The sequence below is a fragment of the Zeugodacus cucurbitae genome, chromosome 3, assembly GCF_028554725.1.
Source record: "Zeugodacus cucurbitae isolate PBARC_wt_2022May chromosome 3, idZeuCucr1.2, whole genome shotgun sequence".
NCBI lineage: Eukaryota > Metazoa > Arthropoda > Insecta > Diptera > Tephritidae > Zeugodacus > Zeugodacus cucurbitae.
The window spans coordinates 32,379,564-32,405,829 of record NC_071668.1 but is presented as its reverse complement, the minus strand read 5'-3'; the positions used below and the strand labels follow the sequence as shown (position 1 = coordinate 32,405,829).

General features: G+C 35.6%; 1 protein-coding gene across 1 annotated transcript in view; it reads left to right on the top strand.

Moving 5' to 3' along the window:
• Nucleotides 1-26,266, top strand: part of LOC105219441 (protein Wnt-10b) — a 190,271-nt gene that overhangs the window by 158,032 nt on the left and 5,973 nt on the right. Inside the window, 3 exon segments of the mRNA XM_054226495.1 lie at nt 18,980-19,362; nt 21,691-21,799; nt 21,802-22,074. Of these exon segments, the coding sequence (XP_054082470.1) occupies nt 18,980-19,362; nt 21,691-21,799; nt 21,802-22,074 (765 nt within the window).

Below are 26,266 nucleotides of genomic sequence, written 5' to 3'. Positions count from 1 at the left end.
CTAAAGGCGTCTTGCTTCCCTCTTAGGCTCGGTATCTATCCCATCTCATGTGTTGTGGCCGTTTACAACGTTGCGAGGTAGGCAGTCTGTTTTCTCCCCGCTGGGAGACGACAATCCTCATCGTACCAGCTCGTTTTTTATCGTTGCCGAAATCCAATTGTTTCGGCTGCAGCGGTACGTTGCGAGTTTGAAATGCCGTTCCACAGTTCCCTTATACCGAGATGATGATGATTCTTAGCTGTCTGTTGCGATTGCAAATTTTCACCGTTGAACCTTCCTAGTGTTTTTTGACGGGTGTTCTCTCCTGCACAGAGGCGGGTGCGTATCTTCGCTGCTACCAGATAATAGTCTATATTTGGTCCTCGAAGCGTACGCACGTCTAAAACACTGTAGACAAGTCTTCCGTATATCACAACATGAGCGATTTGGTTACGCGTGTTTCGATCTGGAGACAGCCATGTTGCGACCATATTTCGGACCCCAGCGAAGTCGATCAACCTCAGGCCGTTTGGCGATGTTTCGTCATGGAGGCTGAATTTTCCGACTTTCGTGTCAAAGACACCTTCTTTACCCACCCTAGCGTTGAAATCGCCAAGCACGATTTTGGCACATGGCGGGGCAGCGCTCGTAGCTACGTTCTAGGTGCTCATAGAAAGTATCTTGGGTCAAATCGTTCTTCTCTTCCGTTGGGGCGTGGGCGCAAATAAGCGATATGTTGACGAACCTCGCTTTTATGCGGATTGTGGCTAGACGCTAAACTTTCCTCACTTACGTGAACTTCTTCTACACATCCTCCATTGTACCAAATTTTATTTTCATTGATTCATTTTTGTCTTAGTTATAGTTCATTATAGGTTTTCGTTGCCAATGAACGCATGTACCAAGTTTCATCAATATATCTAAATTTTTACTCTTTTTACGGACGGACGGACAAACATCGGGATTTCAACTCTACTCGTCATCTTGATGATTTTGATATATTAAACCCTAAATCTAACTCAACTTATTTCTAGGCGATACAATCAACCGTTATGTGAACAAAACTATTATACTATGTGCAGCATGTTGCAATAGTATATATATTTCTTTGACACCCTGACAACACGGATGAAAAATGGTCGAAATCGGTTCACTTTATAATATATATATAAGGAACCGATGAAGATAGAGGAATAAAATAAACAAATTCTGTATATGATCTGTGGCTTCGGACTATAACTTTTCAAGGCCCCGGATATCTACATGAAGAACTCAGTGCCTAAGGGCCGAAAATATCGGCAAATATTTTAGATATTTTAATTTAATTCAGAGAAATTTTTTTCTCCTAATTATGTGTCTATGTTCCAAAAATTATTAAAATCGAATTAGAACTTCCCCTAGCTCCCATATACCTTTATGCGGGCTTTATTCCTCATATATCGGTTAATATGTGCGATGTCTTAGCAGAATTAAGTGAGCATATAGTCTTGGATATTGTGTAGCTTGGTGGGGGAAAATAAGTGAAATCGGTTTAGTAATTACATCAGCCCTCATATACCATATATGATAATTTTCGTTATTCTATTGCACTTTATGCTGAATATATGGGTCAACTTGTGTGTTATCCTAAGCAAAATATAGCAATAAATTGCGAGAGTATAAACTGTTCGGTTACGCCCAATTTAGCCTTTTATTACTTGTTTCAAAATTAGTTTATTGACGTTAGAACAGCGCTAGTTTGACAATACACCTCCAGATAATAAATTGCAGAGTAAATGAACTTTTCGAAAATACTGTTCGTGGCTATCTCCATTTTTCAAATACAAATAAAGCAAAGGTAAAATGTGCTCGGTACCTGAATATTGTTGCTCATTATTATTATTCCAAAAATACTATTTACTTTTGCATCATAAGGTCCACTGCGTTTACGTTGCGGTTTCGTTTGTAACATTAGAAGAGTAAATGTTAAGCACACCAGACATGACTTGCAATGTGTAATGACATGGTGCTTAATAAGTTAAGACTTTGAGGTATCGGTTGTCCAGTTGGTCGTTATGTTATTGGTGTTGCAATAAGCCCACACAAGAGTAAAACCTATGCATACCCGGTGCCGCGCATGGACCTGAAAACTCAAAATATATGTATCTATCTAAGATTGTGACGACATATGTTTAATAATCCCGAACTTATTCCTTTATCATATTTTCTACGTCTTACACACAGTTCAAATGTAAGTGATTTATCATATTTATGTACTTGAGCACTAGTAAAACCGTTAACTTTTCTACAGGGCATACTCCGCTGTAGTTGCGGGAATCAATGTGAACAAATGTGTATATGAAAGTATGAGTATCTCTTTAAGTTGTAATGCACACAAGTTTAATCAAATACAGACATGTTGCAGCTTAGACTTGTTTTTTTACAACGGCGACACCAGTACTGCGCACGTGTGTGGAATATCTATCAACCTATAAACGAATCTAATTAAACTAACTTCAGATATTGTTAATTTTCCCCTGGTGCATAAATAAAAGAAAATCATTAGAGAGCATAAACCGCAAACTCGTCGATAGTTTGTGTGGTTGACCTTTTAATCCTGTTGATACTATTCCGCTAGCAGTCGGTATACTCATATTGATTACATGGACGTAATACACGTGTGCATATCAATACATATTTGAATTACATTATATGTAATTACGGACACCGGAAAACTCAACTCTTTTTATACTCTCGCAATTATATATAGTTTTCTTCACCTAATGGTTGGACCATTAGAACAAGTAGGAAAGGCCAAGCTCGAGTTGAAGCGAATATACTCTCACAATTTGCAAGCTTCAAAATAGACGAAAACATTTTCAGGTATTTGTGAAACTTTATTATAAGAGGGTTACATCAAATTCTAGACTAATTCCATTACTAGCTTGGATAACCCATTTTAATATAAAAACCTGTATAATATATGTGGTTTGAAGTAATTCCTAAACAATTTGACCCGTTAATCCTAATATTAGGTATATGGGAGTTGTATGTATGTGATTGGCGTTCAACCGTTTAGCCGGTTATAGCCGAATCGATGAGAGCGCGCCACTCCTCTCTTTCCTTCGCAGTTCGGCGCCAGTTCCCCTTCCTCGGCTTCCTCCGGCGGATACTGCATCGAACCCTTTCAGAGCTGGAGTGTTTTCGTCTATTCGGACAACATGACCTAGCCAGCGCAGCCGCTGTCTTTTTATTCGCTGAACTATGTCAATGTCGTCGTATAACTCGTACAGCTCATCGTTCCATCGTCTGCGGTATTCGCCGTTGCCAATGTTCTAAGGTCCGTAAATCTTGCGCAAAATTTTCCTCTCGAAAACTCCTAGTGTCGTCTCATCTGATGTTGACATCGTCCAAGCTTCTGCACCATAAAGCAGGATGGGATTGATAAGCGACTTGTTCCATAGAATTATCATATTCGTTATTTGGGGCATTTATAAGTTTTGGACCAAATTTTTAGATCAGCAAAGTGCAAAGTTTTGTTGCGATGTCTTTATTGCTGCTTGATTTATATATTGTAAAGAGAACTAACAGATTGAGTTTAAACCTATGTTAAATGAGAAAAAGTCTTAGTTTTGAACTCATTACGACCAACTTTATAACTGTAGCAAGAGTGATATCATATGCATAATTCTGTTCAAATTGGTACATATGTGGGTTTATACTCTCGCAACATGCAGCACAGAGCACAATAGTTTTGTTCACCTAACGGTTGTTTGTATGTCTTAAAACAAAACGAGTTAGATATAGAGTTACATATACCAAAGTAATCAGGGTGACGATAACTTGAGTAAAAATTATGAAATATTGATGACGAGCGTGGTGCCGCCCACTTATGGGTCAAAAACTATATCTGAAGAACATTTTTTTGCATCTCAATGGTACGGTTTGAATGGGTCAAATCCTACTTTCCATATACGATCATTTTGAAGTCCATATTATTCGTTCACCTTACAATATATAAATTAAGCTCCAGCAAAGATATCGGAACAAAACTTTACACAAATACCACATTTCTTGTGACATCGTCCGTCTATCGGCGGGAATCGAATCATAACTTTACAAGGCTCCAAATGTCGAACATGAGGACCTAAGTGGTTGTAATTAATTTTTTGCCGACAATATCGGTAAATCTCTCAAATGTTCTAGAGAAATATCATCGGCGTACGCCAGTACATTCTTGTAAAAGATTGCACCTTCTCTGTTTAGCTCTACGGGAGCTTTTGGAGTTGCTCAACGTTAGCTTACACAGCCGTATTAGTTTTGCAGGGATACCAAATTAAGACATAGCGGCATAGAGGCAACTCCTTTTCGTGCTGTCGAAACCAGCTTTAAAATCGAAAAAGTGAAGGTGTGTATCGATATTAATTTCACGGGCAATTGTCGGGCTTGATTTCTTCCGGCCATATTCTGCAAAGAAGCTGATGCATGCAGTTCTTCAATCTTTCGGCCACGCCTCTTTGTTGTTCTTTAAGCGGGTAATTGCTATTCGAACTTCTTCTTGGTCGGGTAATGGAACATATGTTCCATCGTCGTCGATTGTGGAATCGGGTTCGCCATCTCCTGATGTTGTACTTTCACTCCCATTCAGCAGGTTGGAGTGTACTCTGGTCTTGAAACCTTCGAGCATTACGCCTGTCGGCCACTTGTCAAGCTCTTCATACTCACGCATTTCGACTTCTTTCATTTTTTGTCTGCAAATGGGTCTCGCTTCCCTCTTCAGCTCTCGGTACCTATCCCATCCCGCACGTGTTGCGGTCGATCGCAACATTGCGCGGTAAACAGTCTGTTTTCTCTCCACTGCTAGACGACAATCCTTCTCATACCAGCTGTTTTTTTTTTTTGATATTTCCGAAAGCTCCGGCGAAGACGATCAGGCTCAGCCCATTTGGCGATGTTTCATCATGGAGGCTGAATTCTCCGACTTTTGTACCAAAGACACCTTTTTTAGCCACCCTAGCGTTGAAATCTCCAAGCACGATTTTGACATCGTGGCGGGGATAGTGCTCATAGATACGTTCTAGGCGCTCATAGAAGGTATCTTTTATTACATCGTCCTTTTCTTCCGTCGTGGCGAACCTCGCTTTGATGCGAATTGTGGCTAGATCATCCGACGATGGAGTCTCTCTCCCACCACGAATCCCACACCATTTGCGCTCCTTTATATGACCGTTGTAGTAGATGTCACAAAGACCCACCTTCCGTCCTTGTTCCGACATCAACCTGCTGGGCAGAGGCACCTTCCCAATTAAAGGTCCGGACATTCCAGGTGCATGCCCTTAAATGGTAGTCCATAACACGTTTGCAGGGCTCGTCATCTAAATTGGGGTCTCTCATCCGAGACTGTTGTTTCGTTTTCAATCGCATAAGCGGGATTCACTTCTCACTTTAACTCGCCTCCAAACGGATGTCTGTTGGCTACCCACAAGATACTTGGTCTAAGACCGGAAGTCGTGAGCTGCTTGAACCATGTAGAGAAGAGTCGTTCCAGGCCACTCCCAAGTGAAGGCAGTCAGAAACTTTCCTCACTTACGTGAACTTCTACATATGACTCCATCCCTAGAATCACTCCCAAGTAATATATTTGATTCAATAATAAATCGAGATCCTGAAAAACATTTCCATCCAGATAACTAAACAAGAAGTCAATGATATCTGAAAGGTTTTCTACACTTAAAAAGTTCCTCTCATAATAAGCACATATGCATGTATATAATATGCCGTCGAAGTATATATACTTGGTATAAAGCTTGTGAAATCCGTTTTTTTGGAAAAAGTCTTCAGTGTTTGGTTCTCGGTAAGCATAAGAGAAAGCCATAAATTAACTCCATCGGCAATCGACATAATTAAAACATTTTTTTCTGAAATTTCTTACAAAGTCTAAAAAAGTCTCTCCCCTGGTTTGTCCCCTTATATTTATTTCATATAATTTTTGAAAATAATTTTTGTCCCAATTTTTTTATGTATCTACCCTGCCAAATTTTTTTTCGTTCGTACGACATAAATTCAAAGACGGTCACATTGAAAAAGGTGCTCAAGAGCATATATCAGCTTGAAGTTAATAATACTAATCGCGAAATCCGTTTGAACACTGTATATTTTTTAGATACTGCGGCCCGATCGTGCGGTGTGCTTAATTCGCAAACTGATTTTGTCTCTCCCCTGGCAATTCATATAACGTATACTATTAATTTAATTTATTTGCCTTTATTGTTCTAAATTACTAATACTATGATAATTAAAGTGAAATAAATAATTAACCAAAAGAAATAATACTATTCATCATGACACCCGGACCGGAAGTCGTGAGCTGCTTGAGTCTTGATACTTTCTTGCGTGAACTTCTGAACATGACCCCTTCCCCACCTCCAGCCATCACCAGCATCAACAAAACCAAAAATATCGCTCTGCTTTATGGTGCAGAAGCATGGACGATGTCAACATCCGATGAGACGGCACTAGGAGTTTTCGAGAAAAAGGTTTTGTGTAAGATGTATGGTCCTTTGAACATTGGCAAAAGCGAATGCCTCAGATGATGGAACGATGAGCTATACGACGGCACTGACATAGTTCAAGTGTTCTGAAAGTGTTCGATGCAGTCCCCGCTGGAGGTAGCCGCGGAACTTTAAGCCCTCCATTCCGTTGGAAAATCCAGGTAAAAAGCGACATGGTTTATATTGGTATTTCTATTGGCGCCAAACAGCAAAAAGGAGAGTGGACTAGCGCGCTCAAATAGATTCAACTATAATCGCATAAGCGGTGCATACGCCAAATATGTATACATAAATAAATAAGATCAGGTTGGCCAGACTCTGCCCATGCCAAATCTTTTTTTGAAAGGGCAGAGGATATATTATGTCTTTAAAAAGTCAGGAATGGTTTTGAAAGATCTTAAGATTAATTAATATTTGTTTCATTTATTTACCATAAAGAGTGAATTTATTGATTTTTTATTTTAGTTTTATGGTATATTCATCTAGGAAAGAGAGTACCTTTAAATTGTAATACTATTTTAAATTAATTATCTGCTTTTGGTAAAATAATTATTTACCATAAACTGTACGTTTCTCCCCTGGCCGATGTATTTACCCTGGTCGTCGAAAAAGTAATAAAATATGTATAAAGTGACTTGCCCTTACGTGAGAAGATAAATAAAAGGGACAAAAATCATAATATAGAGTTTCATGAAAAAAATGCAAAGTCTTCCTTTGGCCGTATTCTCTATGCAATTGAAACCTCTTATCGTAGAATTACCCATATATTTGAAATAAATCGGATCATTCTAAATAATGAAATAATAATAAACAAGTAAGGAAAGGCTAAGTTCGGGTGTAATCGAACATTTTATACTCTCGCAATTTATTGAAGAAATTTTATTAAGATAACGCACAAATTTACCCATAAATTCGGCATAAAGTTTAATAGAATAACGAAAATCGTCATATATAGATATGAGGGCTGAGGTAATTCCTGAACCTATTTCATTCAGTTTCACCAGCAAGGTACACTATATCCAATACTATACGCTCACTTAATTTTGCTAAGATAGCTCACATATTAACCAATACATACATATATGCGGAATAAAGCTCACCGTATTTTTGAAAAACCTATAATTAGGTATATAGGAGCTAGGAGAAGATACTTTTTAAAAAACCTACAATGAGGTATATGGAGATGTTATGACCCGATTTTAATAATTTTTGGAACAGAGACACACTATTGGAAGAAAACAATTTCCTCTGAATTGCATTAAATTAGCTGAGAGATTTATCCATATTTTCGGTTAAAATTTAACCTTAGGCGCTGAGTTCAACATGTTCGATATCTGGGGCCTTGAAAAGTTATAGTCCGTTTTCGACAATTTTTTCACAAGTGATGCCACAGATCATATACTGTATTTGTGTAAAGTTTTATTTCGCTATCTTTATCGGTTCCTTATGTATACATTGTAAAGTGAACGAATCAGAAGGATTCAAAATTGAGTTATATGGGAAGTAGATGTAGTTGTGAACCTATTTCGCCCATATTCCACCAGTGTCATCAGGGTGTCAAGAAAATGTTATATACCGAATTTCAATGAAATCTGTCGAGTAGTTCTTGAGATATGGTTTTTCACCCATAAGTGGGCGACGCCACGCCCATTTTCCATTTTGTAAAAAGATCTGAGTGCAGCTTCCTTCTGCTATCATTTCTGTGAAATTTTGTGTTTCTGACGTTTCTCGTTAGTGAGTTAACGCACTTTTAGTCATTTTCAACCTAACCTTTGTATGGGAGGTGGGCGTGGTTTTTATCCGATTTCTTTCATTTGGACTGTATAAGGAAACGGAAAGGAAAAAACGACTGCAGAAAGTTTGGTTCATATAGCTTTATTAGTTTGCAAGATATATACAAAAAACATATTTGGGGGCGGGGTCACGCCCAATTTTCAAAAAAAATACATTCAAATGTGTCCCTCCCTAATGCGATCCTATGTTCCAAATTTTATTTTCATAACTTTATTTATGGCTTAGTTATAGCTCTTTATGTGTTTTTGGTTATCGCCATTTTGTGGGCGTGGCAGTGGTCCGATTCCGCCCATCTTCGAACTTAACCTTCCGGATCTGAAATTTACTCGTCACCCTGATCACTTTGGTATATATAACCCTATATCTAACTCGTTTAGTTTTAGGACTTACAAACAACCGTTATGTGGACAAAACTACATATAATACTCTCTTTAGCAACTTTTGTTGCGAGAATATAAAAACAAAAGCAATAAAGTTCTTTATACTAGACTTAATAAAATATGAATCAAACTGTCCTTTGTAAGGTGAACTTTTAGCTTTTAAGAAATCAAGAAAGTAAAAGAAAAATTAATGTAAGTGTAATTCAAAAGAAGTAGAAAGAATGCCGATGCTGAATTTTGTAGCCGATACTGGCCGATTAATCGGTCGGACTCTAAGTTTTATACGCCTTTATAGCGGCGTCACACACAGACCAAGACTCCAACATTCACTCACATCCACTTGCCAATAACCGTTACTCAAATGAAGTATGGAGAACCATTTTGTGTCAAAAAAATTATATTTTAATATTAATATATATTTTTTTATAAGTTTTTAAGTAAGTGTTAATAAAAACATGTTTAGTTAGTTATTGCTTGTAAAATATACATACTGCTTTCTTAGCGGATAAATTCGTTTTTGCTCGCTTTTGCTCATTTTATTCCCGTTTAAAAATCAATTTATTTATTTAAAATTATGAACCTTCATTAAATATTATTTTACCTTAAAAAATTGTTTTAGTTATAAATATATTTTTAACATGCAAAACACAATTAAATAAAAGAGTAACCACATGGTATACCGGTATTAAAATAAGAAGAAGATGAAGAGTGCGCAATTCAAAACTATCTTGATTTCCATTAAATCGAAGATGTGCCTACTGCAATCTCATGCTAATACCACAATTCCCGTCAATACGAATTAAGACATTTCTGTCGCCCGCTAGTGAAGTCACACAACTTGTCAACTGTCACTCAAAGCTACCACGAGAAATCAACGTACAACAATCACGAATTGTTATGCTTCAATTTGCATACACACAGACACGCTTGCAAAGTACGATGTACGGCAAAATTACATTAGTGTCAAGCAAATGTCACTATGTGACTCGACAATCATCAACTGTCCATCGTCCGTAACCCGGCATCAAATAAAGATATGTTAAATACGATTTCGATAACTAGGGAAAATATCAATGTTTTTCAATTTACTGTATTACTTTTGAACAATGTGTCCTGGAACATGTACGTAACTTTTACTGCATTAACGGCTTTACAATTAATTTTTCACATATAATTTGAGCTAAGCAAATTCAGGGTTTCCAACATATTACCAAATAATTATGTTTAATATTAAATAAGTTTTAACCTTTTCTCAAAATATGTTTTTTCAAAAAAAAAAAAAAAACAAGCAGAAGTTTCTTCTTTAAATAATAAATTGTTTAAACAGTCAAAATTTAAACAAGTATAATGAATTTCGTATTTAAAGAAAAGTATTCAATGACATTTAAAAGTCCTCACATCCAATTAATTAAATAAACATATTTTAAATAAATATAAACAGACTATAAGCAATTCTATATAAATTACAAAGTTTAAATTCATATATGTAAGTTTCACAAAACCGATATAAAATGTATAATATACCACCTTTATATGCTATACAGCATAAAAACATATTTAAATACATACATATGTATATTTCGGAATGTGCAAATGTTTTAACATACATATATACATACTTGATGAATTATGATGAAACAGTGAGATTTAAATAAGTTGGCAATCGTACAATGGATTAATGTAATTTAACGTTTGTATGCAAACGTTCCTGTGCGTGCTCATCAGTATACCATAAATACAAATCAATATTACCTGTAAATGTATGTGTGTGGTATGTACGTACATGTTATTGGTATGTGACGGGTAAAGCGTCAGCAATTTGACCATAAAATATTTAAAAGCTTACACGCAACCGTGTGCATCAACATCAACATTAGCATTAAGTGCAGATCATGACCACTACATGTGTAACTACACATGAGCATACATAAATATATGCCACCCTCGGTGTCCCTATTGTTACCTACTGTCAAAGTAACAGCCAGCAATCAGCGAGCAAAACCGAATTCTGTTTCTGTGTCGGCTCTGTTGTTACTACGTTCTGGTTATTATCTGGTCTCCTTTCGTCGGCAATGTTGTTGACAAAATCTGCTATTGATTGCTTAACATATCGTTAAATCACCATCAATCAAACTACGTCAACTTGTTATCCACCGACATTCGTAGTCTGTCCTGTGACAACCGGTCGACGATTGAAAGAATTGAACGGATTGAAATAACGTTCCGTTCCGATACATTGAATCGCGAAGTCCGTCCAGCCACATGTCACTACAATCGGCCTGATGTTTGTACGCTGAAAAGCGAACAAAAACCAGAAATTGTGAATACGCTGGCCGCTTGTCAATTTCAGCGCTTTGCTCCAACAGTCTATTGTCTGGATGTCAGTACTAAATGATGGCAATGGACAATGTTGCAGAGTTCACGTCACAACGTATTCAATGTACAGATTCACTGCTGCTGCTGTTCCTATTGATGCAACGTGCATAAATTACACATACAAATGCAGGTATGGCAACTTAAATCACAACACTATCCACACCCATACGTATGCATATATACATGTGTGTATGTAGCAAAGTGCATATCCCGCTAGTAGAAATGATCAGCAAGAAACGAAAGAGTTCAATGGCTATCGGTAACCACCACTGGCTACTTGTCAGATTATAGGTAATTTCTCAAACGAATTCGAAAGACGGATGTCATTGGAGGTAACCAGTTTCCATTTTAACTAGCCATCTTCTCACTTATGGCAAGTTATAATACAATACCGTTCCCCCTTTTTTAATTATGAACATATTTTGTGCATATGTTATCAAACTTTATCATATGCAATTTTATTTCAATTTGGTTTGTATTTTTGGCTCTGATAACCCTAATCTTTACAGCTGCATGCTGACCGGAATCTGATTCTAAAAAGTTTAAACTTTTTCACTTACTCATTTCTTCACCTAGAATGAAACATTAGCTATCTGCAGTTCTCCAAGCGTTAAAAAATAGCACATGGAGTCGTTCATATAGTTTTCGTGATAAATAATATACTTTAAACAGTTTCGAACAGAATCCATGCAATAGTAGCTCAGTATAAAATTGAGCTCGTTAACTTTATTCAGATGCAAAATTTTTCACAAAATAACAGCGCATCGAAGATGGCTATTATCAACATTTATGGTACGCGCGAGGCAGTTATACCCTACTAGCAGCAGGTATGCTTCAAGCACTATATATAGCAAGTATAGGAAATATGTATCTACGTATACATGTGCATTTCACATTTTCGAAAATCACTTAAATTTATATAAACTTATGCACATAAATATGTACAAGTGTATATATGTATGTACAATATACAAAGCTTTGCAACGTTCACAATCTACAAATATCGTTTAATCCTTGCCACAACATACACCATTAATTCCCTAGTGGAATTAAATAAGCATGCTTTTTCTCTTTAGCCGACCACTTTGATTGACAACATACTGTGACAATGCGACGAGCGCACTCAATAAGATATGCAAAATATTTGACCCTACAATCTACGATCGCCAATGAAACAAAGAAGTACCTTGTTATTTCACGTCAATCCCAGGTTTGACCGCGACACTTTTATGCGATATATCGTGACAACTAAACTGAGTTTAAGAAGATAAACGAGCTATAACACAATATAACCGGACGAAAACAGAAGCAAATCATAGAGTGTAATATAAGAAATTAATACGTACAAAGCTATTTAACGAATTTGAGTATGCAAATGAAATCTGTAATAATGAATAATAACTACTAAACAGTTTTGGAAGTGTTCACTCATAAAATTGGTGTTCACACGTATTAATATTTATTTAAATCATAAATAGAGACAATAATTGTTTCTCAGTAAACAGGAATCTTAGCAACATATTGCACAGAGTATAATATTATTGTTCACTTAACGATTGTTTCCAATAGATATAGAGTTATGTATGTACTATATCAAAATTATTAGTCCGACGATATGAATTGAATTACGTACATATCCATCCGTCTTAATTAAGTTGTTAACAAGTGCAATGTATATATGTATGTTACAAACCGTAGGTGTGGTCGTAGTTCATTTTCAAACAATAATGAACCATTTTTTTATACCAAAGATATCCTTATAATCCAGTTTAATGCTTCTAAAGTTATTCAACATTTTTTGACTAAACTAAATTCACACATACTTTCTTAATTATATCACCATGTGGAGCTCTTTGTAATCACGAAGACATATCACCACACGTTGATCGACATCTAGAATATAAAGTCGGCCGAAAAGTCAGAGACCACTATATTGAATACAGGGCCGCCAACCACTTATAAATTCAACTCAATTCGGTTCAGAGGTATGAACTATTCAGAAAAAAACTTGTAGCGATCTATGAGTATCTCTGAACCTTTGTTTGGTTCAGTTTTATATACTCTCCTTGTTGCACATAGTATAATAATTTTCTATAAAATGGTGTTTTGTAACACTAGAAACTAAACGAGTTAGATTTATATAAGTTATTAAACAAAAAATTAGGATATCGTGATGAAACCTAGTACACATATTATTTGGCCTTGTGGAATGGTTTACTATGGATAAAAGTAGGTGTGGTCACACCCCTAATTGTTTTTATCATGGATATATGAAATATGAATGGAAAATTAATTAACACTAGCTGCAAATCACTAAACACTTCTTCAAATACATATATTTTTATGTCACGTTTCTGTTTATTTATTGTTTTAAATTTTTATGTGTGAACTGGCACGAGGTTACAAATACCGATTTTAAAATATTTTTTTGGCAGTATTGGCGTTCCAGTTTTACCAGTTGCCCCAGTAAAAGCGGATTATAGTTGAAAAATACTGTGCATATTTGACATAAATCGGATCATTCTAACTGAGCTAAATAAAACCTTCAATTTATTGCATAAGTAGTCAGGATTTTCAAAAAATCATTTTTTTTCGTTTTGCATTTTCGTTAAGTGTGATATCTTAAAAATATTTTTTGAAAATTTGAAGTTGATCCGATAATTACTTTTTGAGTTTTTCGACAAAATAACAAAGAGCGCTCGGGCACTCCAACATACTAGTGTGAAACTTTAAATGCGTTTTTCTCAAAAGTATGTTTTTTGAGCTGGTGACAACTGTAACTTGAAAACGGCTCAGTAGATTTTAATGAAATTTCTACAGCGTTTAGAAAACATAATTATCCTGGGTCTTTTTTTATTTTTCAAAAATTAGGACTTATGATTGTCACCGTAAGGACTTTTTTGGGAACTGTTTTTTTTTTCAAAATTTCGTGACTTCAAGTCAAACCATTGTGTAATAATGCCATATTATTACTTTTGTAAAAAAATATTTAATTTATTACTGAACTTTGTAATTTTTTCGTGTCTCTGACTACCCCTAACCCCTTAAGCTTTAAATATATCCACATTAAAAAACACATTTTGGGTATTCACAAGTTGTCATAAAGTCTCGTAAAATTATAAAGCCTTAAACTTTTACACTGGTTTAAAAAAAACATTGGGTTGCATAGAAAAATAAATTTGCGCATTTACGACTCTATGTGTTCTGTTCGATTACTTTTCATTTGTGTTTTTTTTTTTGACCTTAATCTAAATAACAAATAGATTTGTAGTTGCAAGTAGGGATGGCAAAAAAATTTTTTTAATCGATTAAATAATCAAATGATTAATTGCAAGATATAAAAAAATAATTGCAATTAATGTAAAAAAATCGATTAATCGATTAATTCCAATGTTTGCAACTTTGCGTAAAAATAAAACCAATAAAATATAGGAGACTATATTCTTATTTCAGACATTCAAATTGTGTTCGTATATACACAAAAAGAAAAACGAAAATAAAATTAAAAAATCGTATTAAAAATTCATTTGTCTTAGCATAAAGGAATATATATTCATTGAAGTCAAGCAAATTTAGAAGTCTGTTCAACCAAGTTTGAAGAAAAAGCAATTTCGATAAACGTATTGTTGTCAAACGATTGCGTATTTCGGTCGCAGTTGCACCCGCTTTTGAGAAAAGCCGCTCAGCTGGTACTGAGGTACCAAGTAGATGACAATACTTTTTTGAAAGTCCGTACAGTTTGGGTAAACGGTTTTCATTTCTTCCCAAGCCTAAATAGTGTTTCGACTTAGTTCTAATACCTGACAATTCAAATACAAGCTCAATTCATCTTGTGGAGATGTAAAATCGTTGTCCTTCCTCCTTCTTTTGTGCACTAGAGTGCACAAAATGGTGTCAGTGTCATCATCACTTAGGGAAACATTGTCTTTACTCCTAGATTGCAGAGTCTAATTTGTACACATATATTTATATATAACTAGAAGAAATTTAAAATATAATACCGATTGCTCCAACTTACCACCAATTTCCAGGCTACAGTTGCATGCTTTAATTTTAAATGCTGCAACATATTTGATATGTTATTAGAAAATTTTAAATTTTTGCAGCAAAATTGACATTTAACGTAGTTATTATTTTATTAAAAAAATGTCCACACTTCGCTTTTAACTGGCGCCATTGCTCTTCAAACAACTTAACGTAAAATGCGTTTGACTTAACTGTAAATGCAGTGTTACCAGACATTCATTTGTTGAGATTAAACTACGTTGACATATTAGAGTTTAACTATGTTTACACCGTTTGCAATTTCGACCCCTGTAGCTAACTTAGATGAACATAAAATGTATTAAATTTCAAAATGCTGTTTGCGATTATTTTGCAATTACTCGAGTAATAGTCGAGTAATTTGAAAAGGTGTTTCGATGCAATTAAATCGTAAATTGAATGAAAATAATCGATTAATTTAATCAAATGATTAATCGTTGCCATCCCTAGTTGCAAGTCTATTGTAAACTGTGTTACACTACAATTTGTTTTAAATACACTGTCGTCATTTCCGTTAGATACACTTCATATATGTAAGTTGAGGATTCGGTAAAACTCGTCTAGGGGAACGCGAACTATTTCGTTGAATCGACTGTAATCAAAGTTTCCGAGTACATTATGTCGCCATTGGGACGACTTTGGTATTCTGAGGTGGACACTGCTGCGACTATTTAATAAAGAAAACAAGCTAAACGAGAAATGTTCATAAATGTCATCTGCAACTTCATCATCGCCGATCAGCAAGTAGGATCAGGTTTAATGATTGTCTCTTGCAAAGCGCGTCAATTATTTTATATTTTTGAAGTTATACTTCTTATACGACTTCGGAAAAGGTTGCGATAATTGTTTAACGCTTCAGTGGAGAGGGAATAGCGTTGAACAATTAACGCCAGAGAGAGAGAGAGTGAATGAGAGTAAAGCAGAGAACTTAAAGCACTTGCCATGCTTATGCTATTTGAGCAATTCTTGTACTTCTTATGTCCACTTTCACACAGGCAACTTTTGTTGCTAATTCTCGGACGATTCTCTTTTGCTGTCGCCCCTTGCGTTCACACGAGCAATTCTTGTTCGACAACTCTGTTCGTGTTTTTCTGTCATTCTCTTTCATATAATTTTCTCAACTTCTTGTACGCATCGTTTCCAAGCAAAAAAATATATTTCATTACGTAATTTTTATCGTTATTCTCAATTTTCTAGCACATTTTAATTATATTATGCATATTTCTATATGTATTTGCAAATTACATACAAAATTAAATGAATAAATTCAAATATTAAAATATATTGTATACATTAATTTTAAAATGTGCGCAAATGCAACCATGTTACGTAGCAGCGAACTGTTAGGAATAAGAACACAAAGCGTGTTGCCTGAACACAGCAGACTCGGCGCGATTCTCCTCTCCTCGTCGCCCCCTCTCCTATAAAACTAAGAATTGCCGCGACAAAAATTGCCCGTGTGAAAGGGGTCTATACGACTTCGGAAAAGATTGCGATAATTGTTTAACGCTTCAGTGGAGAAGGAATAGCGTTGAACAATTAACGCGAGAGAGAGAGAGAGTGAATGAGCAATTCCTGTTTTTGTAGAACAATGTTTAAATTTAAATCACAAGAAAATGTTTATCAATAATATCATTCAATTGTCAAAGCCTTCGTGCTCATGTTGATGATTTCTCAGATAGAGTGTTTAAACAGTCAGACATCTTGATATTATCAGAAATATTTTTGAACGACAACGAGCCTCCTGTATCCGTACGAAATTTTGATTTCGTTGTAAGATTTCAACGAAATGAAACAAGAAATTCAGGCGTTGCTATTTATCATCATCATCAACAAGAATTGGCGATTTGTGTGCGATAGAATGCAAAATGAGCGATAATCATAATAGTAAAAAATTGTATTTAATTGCCATTTATATATTACCAAATTCATCGATGAGAGATATAAAATTGTTCATCGGTAAAGTTTTATTACCGTTGTCAACTGCAGGTTCGCAAACTTTTGCAGATATTATCGGAGAACCAGTAGAGTATAGCGAACAACCGGTACTCCTTGCGGGAGATTTCAATATAAATTTCTCATTGCCAGAAGCTGAACCATTACTGACAATCCTCAGAGAGAAATTTTCATTAGAAATGATCAATGGAAGAAATGATCCTACGACAAAAGGAGGTACGACTATTGATGCGGTATTCGCGAGAAATATAGATAAAATAGATGTAAGACATTTCATATCGTATTTTAGTCATTATAATCCAATTGTAAATATTATAGATATCAATCCGTTAGAACCCAGAAATGCTAACTGATTTGGACTTTGCTTTATAAAATGTGCATAATAAAATGTGAATTTAAGAAAGTGTTGGTCACTCCACCATATTTTTATCCTTTCCCTCTCGCTAGTTTTCTTTCATACAAATTGATATGCATTTCTTGGAATATCACTAAGAAGTATAACTTCTTCCTCGCGTAGGGACTCTACGCACCATTTTTTTATTTCAGAGAAATAATTATTTAGTGAAATATTGTAATGAGTTAATTTATCACAACAAAATTATAAAAAGGTGTTTAAAACCATCGTAGTTTTTGAACATTTTTATTTATGACTTTTAACTTCATGACAACTTGAGCGTACCATAATTAATTTAAGTGGCATTAGAAAGAAATATAGTATAAAGAATCGACTGAGATCCAGCTAAATATGACCGATGCAAATTTTTTGGCCAATACTGGCCGATACCAATGAGGCATTCTCTGGAAAAAAAGCCACTTAAAAAAAAAAGTTCTTTATTTTCTTTGGCAATGATATATCTTATAGTATATGTAAAACCTAAAATAAAAAATATGGTGTTAGGTCTGTGTAACGCGGGGTTGCCATACTGTAAGTAATTTTCGAATCGCCATAACTTTAAAACTAATGAACAGATTTTAAAACACCATGTGACTTTTTTGTACAGAATTTCTCCAACTTTAAAACTGTGTAACGTAAAAATTTTTAAAATTAATATTTCATAGCAAAAAATTAAAAAATATTTTTTTTTTGAATTTTTAACCCTTTATGTCCCCTTCGATTTTTTTCGAAAATATCTTAAAATGTTCCTTATTTCATCACCTGTTTACACCCCAAAGGGAATTTTGGGACAGCAATATTTGTATGAGCTACAAATAAAAAACCAACTCAGAACATGATGAATGCTGATTTATGCACTATTAATATCTGCAATTAGCGTAACCCAGGATTAACGACGTGGACGTAGCAGACATTTAATCCCTTTTTGTTTTGTTTTTTTTTTATTTTTTAATATTTTTTTTAATTTTTTTTGCATTTTTCAAATTTTTAATATTTTGTTGTTTTATTGCTGTCCCAAAATTCCCTTTGGGGTGTAAAAAGGTGATGAAATAAGGAACATTTTAAGATATTTTCGAAGAAAATCGAAGGGGGCATAAAGGGTTAAAAATTCAAAAAAAAAATCATTTTTTGCTATAAAATATTAATTTTAAAAATGTTTACGATACACAGTTTTAAAGTTTGAGAAATTCTGTACAAAAAAGTCACATGGTGTTTTAAAATCTGTTCATTAGTTTTAAAGTTATGGCGATTCGAAAATTTTTTTACAAAAAACTTTTGCCCCTTACAGTATGGCAACTTCGCGTTACACAGACCTAACACCAAATTTTTGATTTTAGATTTTACATATACTATAAGATACTATAAGATATACGTTAATATAAGCTCGGATAAATAAAGATTTTTATCGTATAAAATTATTTTAATTGATATTTGGTCTTGTTAAATTTAAATATATGTACATACATATATGTAGGTATATATCACAATAAAAGTTTTTGGATCCTTATAAAAATGTATTTTGACAGGGTACAGGGAAAGTGCGTTTGTGTTTGCTATCTCGGCAGCTGGTGTAGCCCATAATGTTGCTCGAGCTTGTAGTCAAGGACGACTGGTGTCTTGCGGTTGTGATCCTTCAATTAATAGGAAATCGCTAAACAGAAATCTTAGAAGAAGTCTTGATAAGGAGAAGAAGTTATTTCTCCAATACTTAGAAACCAATCAAATACTAACACCTGAAGAGGAAAAGAAGTACGAACGGGCGAAAATTACTAGCCGTTGGAAATGGGGAGGGTGTTCTCATAACATGGATTTCGGTGTTGAGTTTTCTAAGTTATTCTTGGATTGCCGTGAGAAGGCTGGAGATGTCCAATCAAAAATCAACCTACATAATAACAATGCTGGACGGATCGTAAGTAATTTAGTACTAATCATTCTTTCTCATTAGTTACACTTATCTTTGTTCATATATCGGTAAAACTAGAATTGGTAAATGTTTTAAGAAAATAAAATATTTATTTCTAATTTAATTTTTTAATTTCAGATGGCATAATGTTAGTCGAAATATGTAAACTCACTTAATAATATTAAGCCATCGTTTATTTAGACTTATACAATATATACTCAATATAATTTTTTTTAACGCATCGTCATCCTCTGAATAGTGGGAATGAGTTATCTGTTTTTCCCATTATAAAGAGATACTTTTGGGTCATTCTACCACTAGACTCATTTGTCTACATATTTTGCTATATTGTTAGAGTTTCTAACCTTAGTATTTTGAATACTTCTATTTTGTCAGCTCCCAGATTTTTTTGCGTTCTATGGCCAGAAGGTCGATTGGTATGTATCCACTTGACGCTCCACATTCCGTTCGGTAAGCTTTCTCTTCTGTTGTGTTGGTATTTCAACTTTAGCCAATAATCGGCTAAGTTCCCCTTTTATCTTCTAGGATTTTGATGCGCCTTATTGTATTTGTGCTCAGAACGTCAATCATGAGTCTAGTCATACGCCAAGATAGTTTATGACCCTTTTTATCTCGAACATAATAGATAGAGTCTGTTGGCTTATTTCAAATTGTATGTGCTCGTTTCTTAGTAATATAAGCTATAATACTCGACATGTCTAACTTGAGGCCATGCCATGTCGGTGTCTCGAGCAGTGATAACTGCGACAACACACTATTATCCCGTCATAGGTTACGTCCCAGAGGACTGAACCAAGTATAGAGTATTGCGCCGTTCCTGATGTAATATTCATTTCCCGGCGCCATCGATGGTCTGATACACGCTGGTGTATCAGTTTTTCTGATAGTTTCTTATCATTTTCTTTGGATAGTTAGGTATCTTGAAAACATCTTCTAGGGATCATTTCACTCCTATGGATTATTTCACTCCATTTAGCACTCCTAAATGTATTTCAAACGTTGAGCGAGGCGTGAGTACATAGATTTAGGGGATGACACCCACGGCGAGCATTTTCTACGCTTTTTATTATGTTTTGTATGACACTTAGTGTCGACAGTCCGGATCAGGAAAGTTAATCTAAGGGAAGCATATTATATTAGTGGTGTTGGTGTTTGTTCATATTGCGATCACCAGCACTGTACATTATTAAAGAAGATTGTATATTCCCTATTTAGCTCTGCAACTTGTATTATTTATTCCAGTATCAACTCAGCTTAACGTCTTTTTACACAGTCGTATTAGTCTTGCTGAAATGCTTAATTTGCATTCTGCATTTCCTCCCACCTTCTTCGGTCAGCACTTCTTGAATGGGGGTGATGCCAGCATTTAGGGTCCGAACATTCCAGATGCGTCGCCTCAAATGCTGATTCTTAAATCGTTTGCAGGTGTCGTCTACAACAAAAGGGTGTCTCATCCGAAGTTTTCTTTGATTTTTCATAGGGGCAGGTTTTTATGTGGTGGGTCCTAAACCATACGCACAACCGCGGATGGCTTCGTCTACTCACCTCCAAGCGGATGTCTGTTGGCTACCAAGAGGATACATGGTCTATGACTGGAAGTCTTTAGATACTTAAGCCATATGTAAACAAATCATTCTTGGCCAATCCTAGGTTGAAAGGTAATGGTACTTAGAAACTTTCTTCACTTTTCGGCAGGGCCACACTCATTTTTGAAATATTTTAACACCACATGCCATTCTCGTTATCAAAACAACTATTAAATTCAGTCGTCTGAATATCAGAGTGCGGCATATTTTGGTCTTAGACCTTCGGTTACTGTCCTTTCAATCTTAACATAACAAATATCAATTGTGATTTGCAATATAAAAAGTGGGAACATGAAACACGATCATATATGACTCTAAACCCATTTCGTACAATTAACAAATATATGGACATGTACATACAAAAAAAAGCCATTTGGAAACATTAAAACCCCGTTGAATAAGAAAGAACATCGATGTAGAGGATCGTCTGAAAGAAGAATCTGCCAGAAGCGGTCAGCATTGATAATGACATTATGAAATGATCTTCTAAATAGTAACATGTTATCAAAAAACGGTGTATAGTTCACATATATACATGAATTCCTTTTTATATTTTCTTATATATTATATTTGTTAATGCAATAGCAATTTGCAAAATCATATATAATCAGATAGAAGGAGTGCATACCCTATAAAATGATAGCGATTTTGTATCCTAGCGTATTTTATTGTTGTTTTGTAAATGCAACATTTCGTTTCGAATTAATAATAGAAAATTCACTTTCAGGCTGTTTCCAATCATATGGAGCTACGATGTAAATGTCACGGAATGTCCGGCAGTTGCCAGTTAAAAACTTGTTGGAAATCTGCACCTAATTTTCACATAGTTGGTAAATTGCTAAGCATCAGTTTCGACGGGCCATATTGGTGGACCAATCTAACTTGGGAAATGGGGAACCGATAGTTGTACTAAAGCGCTCACGAACTAAAAAACAAAATTCTGCCACGAAAATTGAACAGGTTGATGACCGAGAACGAAATAATCGACCAATTCGCAAAATGAAGATTGAAAAAAATGAAAAAAGGTCTGCCGGTTCCCTTCAGACATCCTTATTTTACTACCAAAGATCTCCGAATTTTTGTGAGAGAGATTTAAGCGCAGATATTCAAGGTAAGTTATTTCTATTGAAATTTTATTTTATTCTAAATATGTATATGTAGCGCGTATGTTGTGGTAAGCACGTCTTTACTCTACGAGTCGTCAAGAAGAAAAGGGACGAGTCTCGTGCTTTATTTGTCATTAAAGGAAAGGAAAAGTGTACAAAGCAAATGTCAAATTGGCAGGTAGAGTTACCATGCGTAATGTAATTATAATTAAATAATAATAACTCCTAAAAGAGTGACGGTGCAGCCACATTACTCCCCTCCTAGTTGAGATCTGCGGCGGTGTATCCAGGTATCAGACGGTCGATTGAAATGTTGACTATTTTGCCGTTAATGTCGATGGCGAAGTACTTTGGATGGCGATGAATGACTTTATAAGGCCCTTTGTTAGGTGAAGATAATGATGGTCGTACCGACAAGTCGCGGATGAAGATCTGGTCAGACGTCTTCAAATCTGCGTGAACAAATGATTTTTGAGCCATATGCCAAGACGTGTTAACTGGGCGTAGGTCGCGCATTATCTGTCGCAACTGAGCTACAACTTCAGTCTCACTAGCTGGTGCAAGACAGTCGATGAAAACTGCGGATGGCAAGCGTAGAGTGGGTCCAAAAACTAACTCGGCCGGAGAGATGCTCCAATATCTGGTTTGAAGGAGCAGCGTAGTCCTAAAAGTATTATTGGTAGAAAATTTGTCCAATATTCCGTGTTGTGACAAAGTATGGCCGATTTGAGTGTTCGGTGCCAACGTTCGATGATGCCGTTGGTTTGCGGATGGTAAGGTGTAGTTCGTAGGTGTTTGACGCCGATACATTGAAGTAAATGTTGAAAAAGCGTACATTCAAATTGACGTCCTAGGTCAGAAGTTATATCGGTAGGAATTCCGAAACGCGATATCCAGTCGCTGATTAATGCCTTAGCTACTGTTGGAGCGGTGCTATCTGCGGAAACGGTCCAACGATATCGATGTGTAAATGAGCAAAACTTCCGCTGACGCAAGTTCGGCGTTGAAGAGGAGTGACGTTGTGTCCGTTGACGTTGTTACGTTGACATTGTAGACACTGTTTTGCAAAGTTTCGGCTATCGCGATGGATTTTCGGCTAGGTGAATCGTTCGGTCATCATCTTTGATGTTGCGCGTGTACCAGGATGTGCAATATTGTGGGTTGCCTGAAGTAATGCTCGGCGGAATCGTTTGGTGATGAAAGGTCGGATGCGATCGGTCGAAATATCACAGTACACCTTTTTTGTGCAAGAAGGAAGAGCATACGCAATTAGTTTCAATGAATGCTTTACTTGCCCATTGAGATATGATTGCGGCTCTTCGTATGTTGCTTAATCGGTGGCTAAGTCGTCATAGTTGATTGCTTGTAGTGTTGATTCCGAGGTAATTACTTCGATGCGAGACATCATATCGGCAACAACATTTTTTACCAGACACGTGTCGAATGTCTGTGGTGATTTGAGCGATAAAATCGAGTTGTCGTGGTTGACGGTCTGAAGCTTTTCCGAGTCGTTGATAAAATGCAAATTTCAGAGGTTTGTGATCTGTGTAGACGTGGCATTCTCGTCCTTCAAGCATAAAACGGAAATGTTGGATTGCAAGATACATGGCTGTTAGCTCCCTGCCGTAGGTGCTGTATCGTTGTTCGGCTTTTGGGAATTTACTTTGGAAAAAACCTAGCGGTTGGAGTGTGTTGTTAACTACTTGGTGTAGCGCTGCACCGGCGTTGGCAGTAGGATGTGCTAGTTGCGAACATTTAGCTAGGTCTTCTTTGCAGGCTTCGAAATGTTGAATATTCTCTATTCCATTCAAAAGGTGAGTGATTATTACGTTTGTTGCCCGGCGCCATCTCAAATAATGGTGCTTGATGTTGAAGCGGATTTTTCAAAAAAGGTCTGTAGAAATTTACCATAGCGAGAAAGCGTTTGAGATCCTTCGCTGAGGTCGGAAGCTTAACCCTGCTTAGATAACGTTATTTTTAGGTACTGAAAAGATAACGTACGTCTGAGAGACGTATTCAAGTTTTCGTCCTTTAAGGATGTCAATGGAAACACTTTTGCAGATATTTTTACGTAGATCTTTTATTTAATTATTATACTTTTATTGTATATTTGTTTCAAGATAATTATTATTTATTTAAGAAATCGAAAGGAAATTTCACTTGTATTAAAAATTCATCACAAAAAATTAGTCTTTTTAAAAGGACGCCAGTTCATAACATAAAACTTAAAAAAATATTTTTTTTTTTGGTTTGGTTAAATTAGATAACAATATCAGTATTCATTTATATAATGCAAAAAAAATTAACTTTTGACATAATTATATGCAAGAATTACATACTAAATTATTGTGTTCTCCACACACGGGTGTGTCACATTTTACGCATGTCATTTTTGACATACGTCGGATTTTGGACGGGCAAAAGCCACAGCCACCTTTTCTTTTTTGAGGTAGGCTGACCTCCACTAGCACTACATCGATTGTTGAGTTCATCTTTTGCAGAATTTTCAATATTACTTCTTAGTGTTCTCGACAAAGTTGGGATTTTCAATCTCTTCTGTATCCATGGGGTTGTCAAAGACAATGAAAGTGACTTCATATACTCTTTACGACTCAATGTCTTTTGACTATTGGAAATCGAATTATGACAATAAATAACATAAGAGTTTATGAATGCCATGTTTAGTATTCCGTAAAATATTGCCATAGGCCACCTGTTGGTTTTTCTCGAACAATGCTTACTTTTACTTTTAATGGTCGGTTGGAATAGCGTAATAATGCGATAATCAGAAGGTGAATTAAAGTGTGCAGAGGTTTGCGGTAATTCTTGAGAGGATTCATTTTCTGATTCGCTTCCATTTTCCGATGAATTTGAGCCATCCAAAATATCCTGAAAAAGAGCAGAAAAAGAGACCATGTTTATTAACTAAAAGAAATGAGAAATTATGTATAAAACCTCTCAGAGCTTCATCAAATACACGAAAAAAAAGAGAAAATAAAAAAGTTTAAAAGTTACGTAAAAGATAACGATACGTCTCTCAGACGTACATACCTCAGAAAACAAACTTGTAATATTTCATCAGAGAAAACACTTATCACTGAAAAACTGTCACCACTCACAAGCTGCAGTTAACGACTGAGAAAACTGAAAGCGAGAATATTCTCTTTTAACGGTTGTGAGAGAGAGAACGAAAAATAAAACAAGTGTACGTCTCGCAGACGTACTTTATCTAAGCAGGGTTAAGGTCCGTGATTACTTTAACATGATTTGGTAGTGGTTGTATGCCATCTTGGGTGATAAAGTGTCCAAGAAATTCAAGTTGCGGTACTCCGAGTACCGATTTTGCGACGTTTATTGTTAAGATGTGATCTCGTAAACGTTGAAATACTTTTCGAAGGTCATTACGGTGTATAAATGTAAATGTACAAAAATGCAAGCATGTTACATTTTCCCTAAGACCAAAAATGTGCCCAGCAGTAAAAAATTAAAAATATTCTAGTGCCTCAAGCGAATGAAGTTACCTACATATCTTGGTATTCACCTAGATAGAAGGCTTACGTGGAGAAAACATATATCTAGTAAAATAACGTGCATGAAGATAAGAGCTGCAAGTTTAAATTGGCTTTTAAATAAAAACTCTAAACTTAGCCTAGACAACAAAGTACTTTTATACAATGCGGTCATAAAGCCGATTTGGATGTATGGCATTCAACTGTGGGGTATGACCTGTGCAACTAATATTGATATAATACAAAGGTTCCAATCGAAAATGCTTACAAAAATAACGTGCTCACCATGGTACATTCGCAATGAAAATATCCAGAAAGATCTTGGTATCCCTATGGTAAAGAAAGCAGTAGAGGACAGCAGATTGAAATATATATCTAAACTCCGTGATCACCCAAACCCATTGGCTAATGCTTTAGTACATTCCTGCGATCAAACACGCCTAAAAAGAAGGGATATGCCTGCGTACTAAAGAGCAACGTTTCACCAATACAGCTCAATCACTCGTTTGAGCTCGTCTAGTTTTTAAATAGATTTAAGATTTTATAACTTATTGTTAGGCTTATGTCATCCAAGTAAACGAAAGTGTTCTCTACGCCACGAAGAACTTCGTTAAAGACCCTTTGGAATGTCTGCGTTTTGCATAAATCTTCTTCATGTATAGGAATTTGGTGAAAAGCCTTTTGTAGG